This window comes from Parus major, chromosome 1A, assembly GCF_001522545.3.
Source record: "Parus major isolate Abel chromosome 1A, Parus_major1.1, whole genome shotgun sequence".
In the NCBI taxonomy this organism is placed as follows: Eukaryota; Metazoa; Chordata; class Aves; order Passeriformes; family Paridae; genus Parus; species Parus major.
Window position 1 is genome coordinate 56539955 of NC_031773.1, and position 8430 is coordinate 56548384.

The following is an 8430-nucleotide window of genomic DNA, read 5'->3' on the forward strand; positions in this document are numbered from 1 at the left end:
AACCCAAATTTCCTCTCCCATTCCCCATAAAGAGGGACAAATCCTTAAAGGCAGTGAAAAAGGACATTTCTAGAAACAGGTTGACTCTTATTTCCTGAATATAAATGCTCTTGGCCTTGTTACATTACTTCCTGATGGGCACAAAGCCTGTGTGACTGCTTTGAGTTCTTCTTCTCCTCACAGGTCCAAAAAGACCCTCATCAGCTCCTTTTCTGCCTTCCAGAACACCCTTGTCATGTGTTTGAGGGTTTTAAACAACCAAGAGCCTTTGAGAGTTTTAAACATTTAAAGCCTATTAGTGCTGTACATTAACTCAAGCTTTTTCCAACCCAAAGCCTTAAATCACTTTAGAGCATAATGCAAAATTTAACCAAAAGCACAGTAGGAGCCAGGGTGCTCATGTGTGGGGTGGGGCAGGCATGGCAGAGGAGGGAATCATTTTGTTGTTCCTGGGCTGGTCTCAAAGACTTTCATAACCCCTTTGTGGCATCTCTTGATACAAACCAGCCTTTGTCTCCATCTGGAGGTCAATCCACATAAAAAAAAGTTAAAGTAAAATAAAAGTTCTCACAATGGTCTGTAGGGAGTTTTGCTAAACTTTTAAGCTCCTCTGCAGTCATCATTAATTTAGTACCTCCCACAGGAATAAAACATGATTAGCATCTCATTTCTTTTCCAGTCTTACAATATTTTTTGAATTGTAAATACTCTTCAAAGTGGCCAAAGGTATTATGCCTTTGAGAAAAATTACCCCAATCTGCACAGTTTGTGTTATTGCAGATCTTGGTTTTTCTGAAGATCACATACTGCTATTTAAAATCTGCCTTGTGTCTTGTGCACTTGTGCACACACGTGCATTTACACTTGGCTTTCCATAGGGGAAAAAAAAGGATGTAAACTTTCTAAAACTATTCATTTTTATTCGGAAGAAGCACAAGAAAATGAACTTTCAAAGAATAATGTTGTGTAAATGAAAGAAATATATATATGATCAAAGGAAATACCTTCCATATTCAGTGTTGTGGTTGCTCATGTCACCAAAAGTAAAACATTTTGAAGAATGGATAAAGACCATGATTATTAATGAAAAATAGAAATCCTAGGTGCCCTGTGGGACATATCATATTTCCCAATGAATTCCAAAGAATGGCTTTACTTTCTCCCTTTGTTGATCTTTCTCTTTGCTTCCTCTTGGCAGCTTCTATGAAGGTACATCATAACTGCCTAGAAGATGTCAGTCACAGAGCTTTGCCTTACACTTGCAGCATTGAATTGCTCCATTTTTGTTAAATTATTCAGCAGTGGGACGATTATTTTGAGGCGGCAGGACCACAGTTGTGTCGAACAAACACTCTTATTTTCTACCCCTACGTGCTATTTTCAAAGTACAGCGCGTTAAATTTGAGACTCAAATGACTCAACAGCTGGTAACGATACATGGCTGCAAATACACAGATGCCTCCGTTGTCATCTCCTAACATATGCACAGCACAGGCAGGGGAAGCACAGCACAGAGGCTGGGGGATTTGGAAGACCAGGCTCTCTGTGGAGGCAGGAGTGAAAGAGGATATGGACACGTGCAGCACAGCTACACCGACAACGGGGCTGCACGGGCTCCCAAGCCCTGTTTTGGAGCCCCGCTTTCTGATGGGGTTGGCATCCCAGCCTGGCCATCAGCTCCTGGGCACAGTGAGGCTGTGCTGTGACAGCTGATGGCTCTGGCACGGAGCCCTGGGTGTGTCCTCATCCCCGCTGGCACCTTGTGACAGCCCTGCATGAAGAGTGGCACACCTGGGGCACGAGAAGGTGACCCAGTCTAAATGGTCTGTCCATCCTCTGGCTGTGAGGATAATAAAGCATTTTGCTGCTTTACCCCTGGACTGAGGAAAGAAATACTTTGGAAGTATTTCTGAGAAGGCTGGAAATTACTAATTAAAAGTTATTTCTCCCTAGTTTAAAATAATAAAAAAAAGAGAACACACTCATAACATACATAAGTGTGTTTTTCTTTATTTCTTTAATAAACATTCTCTCCTGCATATCTGAAATAAAGCATTACATTATGCCAACACACCTGCATAACTTAATTTTTTATTCCCTCTCACACATCTTTCCTGCCTGCTTATCTTTACTGCAGCAGCCACCATTGGAAAGAACAGGTGATCACCTCTGCTGTGGGAAGGATTTGAAGCATTTCTAACCCTGACCTAGATCCTCTGAATATGGATGGGCTACAAAGAGTAATGTCTCTGCAGCACTCTTAGAGGGAGTCAGAAGAAACCCAGATCAGTGGCAAAAGTGGAACTGGCAAATGGCACTTGAAACCTCCAGGCTGGCGGATCACCAGTGGCGAGGAGGGAGGAGGAGAGGATGAAAGAAATTCCTGATGTTTTTGAAAGCAAATGCTAGAGCAGAAAATCAGGCCAGAAGAACTCCATACTACTACTGTATGTGTACAGCATGACTTCCAGGCCTTTCAGAGCCAGTAGAAAAGGAAATTTCAGACTCCCAGGCAAAGCTCCCAGCCCAGTACCTCATGCAAAAGTACAGCAAAGACAAGAAATGAGCTGCTATATGAGACTCCAGGTCGTTCTATTACAGATCTGCATGCTGAAGCCAAATCACATATGAGGGTATTTAACAGCTGGAATAATTTCCAAATAGACTAATTAGAGACTGAATTATTAATGGTAAAATTTCTAATTGGCCTAAAGCAAGGTTACAGCAAGAAACTCTCTTCACTTTGCAAAGAATAATGAATATTTGCCAGGCTAGTAAATTTACATGTTTCTCTAAGGAAATTGTTAGCAAATGGGGAAAAAAACCCTAAAGTATATGTCAAAAGACAGAACTGATAAGAGTGAAGAGAACAGGTAAACCAGTAAACAAATGCAGAGATTATTTATTACATTCATTTGCAGTAAATTCGGAACAAAATAAGACAAGGCAGAAGTCTCTCCCCGAAGGGCTTCCTTGTTAGGCATATAATAAAACCCCTAACTATTTCACCAAAATGTGTTCTCAGTACAAATTACAGACTTACAAAAGGAAAATACATGGATGTGCAGCTGAAGGACAGAGCTCTGATAAGGATGATAAAACATCATTCTTTGTCAGTCTTTTAATACATTTACAGAGGCAAGTGATGTAGCTTTGGCCAGGGATAATTGTGCACTGAAGCAAGTACCAGAACATGATATTGGAAGTGCCATTTTGTATTTCCAGCTGGGACAACAGACAGCAGTTCAGCAGGGAAGTGCACAGGATAGGGAGGGGGAGGATTAAATCACTGCCAAAACACTGGACCATGCCACCAGGAGGCAGCCATCCCACCCTCCCCACAGCAGTCGCTGATGAGAAGGAAAAGGGCTTTGAAGCATTTAGCTTCGAAGTCAGCCCTGCCCTCAAATTAGAAATAATGCAAGCCATATGATATTTCAAAGCAGCTGACTAAAATCAGCTGACCTGGGAAAACATCAGGCTATCAGAGGTTGTCTTTAAAAGATTATTTTATATAGCAAGAACAATAACAGAAGATGTGGTGAGGTTGGGTTTGCATGACTGCAAACCTAGCAGTATCTGAGATGTTGAAACAAGAAAATCCTATGGATGAATGTGCTGGAAAGCAGGTAGAAAAACCTAGGGTTAGATGGATCAGCTTGTGTCACTGATCATGACACAGGAAATATTCACAAACAACTTGATGGAGAACAGAAAGAAGGGATTCCTGGAGACCGTGGAATTTGCCCTGGTAGAGTTACCAGTGTGGCAATTTGTAGCATCTCAGCTCTTTGTAGCTGGAACTAAAACTGACATTTGACCTTGATAAAAATGGCTAAATTAGATGTTGAGGGACTGAAGACACCAACCACAAGAATTGACAGGTTTACTATGATAATAAACCCAAACAAGTTAAGAATTTGAACATTCAAAAGAACTGCTCAAAGCCAGAAAATGTGAACACCACTTCCTGGGAACTGAGGAGGTGGCCACATCCAGACTTGAAAAAGCAAAGGCACAGTTTTGGTGCAAATAAATTTACTTTGGTCAAAACAAAAAGTATAAAATATTCCATGTGCATTCCCTCAGGTAGATGTTTATCTGAATTCCTGTTAGTTAGACTAGGTACTTGATGAGCATGAAAGCATCACGTTTGCCCCAGGACTCTGACATTTGGAAGTAGTGTTACAGATGCTCCTAAGGTTCCAGAAATTGTTATAAAATTACAAAATGACTGGTTGGAGCTTTTAGTGGTGCACAGATTTTCAGTAATTTGCATGAAGAGAAAACACAAGAACCTGCAAGAGGATGTGCTTGGAGTCATGTATAATTTGAGTGTGACCCACTTCTGTAATAGAATTAAACAGTCTCAAGTAAGATGAATCAAATGAACTAATTAAAGCAAAATTTAAAGGCACAATTCCAAATGGAGAAACTCTCAAAAAGGGAAATTCTCCTGCCTTGCAGGGTAAAATGATACTGACAATACTGGAATGTAATGACAACAGATAGTGTAATTCTGGGTACAGGAGGCTGTGCAGCAGTACCATCATGCAAAATGAGACAAAAAGTGCTAAACATAATTTACAGTATCCATCTGGCTCTGTAGAAGACAAGGGACTGAAAAAAAAGTTCTACTGTGGTCAGGCAAACACTGTTGTTCAAGATAAGGAATTCAAGTATAAACTGTACAATAAATTCCTAAAATTATGGAAAATAACCATGGAAGCCATAAGGGATCTGTGATTGCTGTTGATACAGATACATTTGGACTAAACAGAAAAGATGAATTATTAATAATTTTTAGCTTACAAAACATGCAGAATAGCAGTGTAAAGCAGACTCTAAATCACAATTTACGTGTCCTGGATTCTGGAGGAACTAACACCAAATAATGGCCTGTGTTTTGTAAATGACTTGTTTCAGCAATTTGCTTGAGAAATTAGATCAAGCAAAGTAAAGCAAGTCCTTATGAGGCACTGACACATGGGTTAGCAAGAAGACTGTTTGGTAAATATAATAAAAAACCAGAGGTCCAAGCAAATCACGTCTGGTTTTATTAGATTATTATAGCACACTTCTCAGTGTTCTGTTGAGATTTCCTGTTCAAAGAATTATGGGCAATAAGGGACAAACCCCATAGATATGCTAAGCTGGCAGTGTTTACGCATTGCAAAAGAGCTGTTTGTCTAGAAATAAAAACTGAACAAATGCTACAAGCATGGCCAAGACGAGTGGTGTTGAAAATGGAAAGAAAGGTTGGATTTCAGTCTGATTCTATGGCTAGCAATTGAACACAGTCTCCTCTCAGCTACAATGAGGTCAGATGGCAGAAACCTTCCAAAGCAGTTTTTCCATTATTGGACCTGAGAAAAAGTTAGGCAAAACTAAGAGGCATTCTGGCTCCATGCATTTTAAGAAACAGTACAGTAATACGTTGACAGCATTTATGGCATGACAGAAGCAGCAGTTTTATATTCAAACACCATCCAGCAATAAAAAAGTTTAAATTAAAAGACTCATTGGCTGTAAAAGGAATGACTGTGTAACACATGACACCATCTGACAACATTGATAGCTACTGACTTTTAGATTAGATGGCTCTAGTTGTGTATTTTATTAACTGACTGCTTCAGTTTGTAAATGTTACTTTATGCCCATTTGCTGTTAAAAGAAATCAGTATAGCTGCTGCTATTGACTTGTGCAAAACAAGAAAGAGCTTAACCTTTGGGTAATGCTGATCCACGTGTCTGCACTGAAGCAGAAAATAAGTTTGATCTCTTCCCAGCACATCTTTATTTATAATATTATACATCTTGACAGAATTTGGCAGATAAAATAATCTGGTGCCTCTCATTTCAATTAGTTTCAGGTTCCAACTGCTGGATCTGGTTATTATTTTGTCTACGCAAAGATCATGTTACTATTAGATGGCTTCTCACTGCATAGGTACTTCCACTCTGTGTTCAAGTCAATTATAAACCTTCTGGTAAACAGTTTCAAGCGATTGGCTTTTTGTGGCATGCTGTCTTTGTCTTGTTTTTCAAACCACAACTCATTTTTGTAGCTCTTCTGCAAACCTCTCCCGTTCTTTCCACATCCTTCTTTAGCACTGACACCTGATTAGGATGTCCAGAAATAGTTTTGCTTAGCCCAGAGATAACCCCACCTCATGGTCTCATTGCATATTCCATAAAAAATAACACATTTAGCAGCTGCATTGCACTGAGCTTTGTAAGCTGTGAGTGACCCATTCCATTACACACAGTTAAAACTGAATCTCTTTTCACCTGAAAACTTTATCAGTCATCCTTCAAATCACTCACAAATAACATCGAGCCAAAAGGTAACCTCTGCAGCTGCTCTGGAAACCAACCCATATATAATGATAATTTCAGAGTAGTAAACATGGCTAGTTTCTAGAAAATTTAAGTTTTCTGTATTTATTTAGTATACTCTCAATGTTTTAATCTGAATGTTGTGCTGTAGTAAATTGAGCAGATTAGAGCAAAATGGCTCCTGTGCAAACTAAGTTTTTACATAAATAAGAAACACCAAGCTCATCTGGCAAGCCATTGCCTATAATGTTTTGACACCCGAAACAAACCATTTAGAGACATCCCCACAACGAGCAGGGTGTGCTTGCACAAGGTCCTAGCAGATTTCAAATGTGTTTGAGGGCACAGAGAGAACTGATGCCTAATGTCACCAGAACAACATCACTAGAACATAAATACTTGTTACTCCAGCACTTAACTCCTCTTCTGGGACTACAGAATCTTTCCTCTATGTCACACACTGATCTGTGCCACACCACAGTACAGATAAACAGATGATAAAATGCACTGAAGTGATGATCTGCCTGGAGGGCAAAAACCCAGCTAAACAAAAAATCACCAGCAGAGAAGAGAGAAGTAGTGGTGTTCACTTTGAGATATTCACCCAGCAATGTGTTTGGGTGAATATCTCAAAACTTGACTCTCACACCCTTCATTTCAAGTAACTGTGCCTTGAAAATTGCTGCAGACAGAAATTTGGATGACATCTGTAGTAAGGAAGGCTGGTACATTACATGGAAAATGTTGGATGACCTTGAGGGCTGGTGTAGTAGGAATGGGAAGAAGTTCAAAAGCACACAGTGTCAGGGCCTGCAGCTGGGGAATAATAAACAAAACCTCTTCTGTAAACTGGGAGAGCATCAGTAGGAAAGTACAAAGGTGGAGAAAGGCCTGCATGTCTCATCCAACTGCAGGATGGCTGTGGGTCTCCAATGTGATGCAGCATGAAAAAAGCAAATACAACCACAAAATACTTCAGACAAGGAATTACCACCAGGGGAAGGAAAAACCATCACACCGCTTATATAAGGCATGGATTAGACCTTGTTAGGGAATGGTCCTTCTCATCCATATTTGAGAAAGTACAAACAGGAACTGGTGGCAGAAAAGGCTGCTGGATTGATAATTGTTCTTACAGAGAGAAGTCTACAAGAAAGTGTATATAGAGTGGGAAAATGAAAACAGAGAATGCTCTTCATAGGTACAGCAAAAAAAGAGAGATATAAACTAGAGGTTTCATTTGACTCAAGAAAAACTGATGAGTGATAAATATAGATTATAACTCTCAGCACAGTTTCTAGGAATCAAATTGTCCCACTGTGAAATAGGGTAGGGGTAGGAATAACGTCTGCATAATCTTTGGATTTGTATTACTGAGCTTACTAAGTGACAGCATTACTTCCAACAAGGGAGTACTGTACTAAAAAACTCAGATTACCCTTTCTACTACCATGAGTTACAAACACTCCAGACAAGTTTTGTGGTTGAAGTTAAATGTAACTCTGGCTGGCTGATTCTTGATATGCACCAGAAAGAGCTCGGATTGAAAGCAAGTCCAGATCAAGTAAACTAACTCTGAAAACACATTTTCAGTGACTTAGAAAAGGAGGGACATGTGGAAAGAGGGAACATGAAAACAAGAAGAAAAATGCATTTCTTCAAACACCACCATCCTTACCTCCCATGAGGAAGAGAAGCCCTGCCACATACTGCATAAGGCCTCGATCCCAGCAGCACCCCAGCACGCCAATAATCCATCCAAAAAGGATGATGGCCACAGCCATGCCCATGAAACCAGCTGTCATCCTGCGCAGATCTGCAGTGGGGAAGACAGAAAAACAACGTGAGTGGGAGCAGTGATAAATCAGCATCATCAGAGGTTCATAACAGTCTTAATCCAAAATGTTACTGATCTGCAAGGACTTCAGTGTGTGTTGGGATGATTTAAGTAAGGATGATTCAGAGCAAGGACAAACCATAAATTAAGTCACTAACTTGGAATGGGTAGATAGAGAGCAGGTGACAATTTTACCACACAGTGAAGCTCAGTGCAGATGCACTCAAGTGACTTGTGACAGCTTGCTCAGGAGC

The 8430-nt window shown here is 40.2% G+C and overlaps 1 protein-coding gene across 1 annotated transcript in view; it reads right to left on the reverse strand.

Annotated features, from left to right (window-relative positions):
• The window catches only part of LOC107204406 (transmembrane protein 178B), a 31176-nt gene extending 23022 nt beyond the window's left edge, over positions 1 to 8154 (reverse strand). Inside the window, exon 1 of the mRNA XM_015627463.1 lies at positions 8018 to 8154. Coding sequence (XP_015482949.1) covers positions 8018 to 8144 — 127 coding nt within the window. The 5' untranslated portion in view covers positions 8145 to 8154. The remainder of the gene's footprint in view (positions 1 to 8017) is intronic.
• Positions 8155 to 8430: the final 276 nt, after the last annotated feature.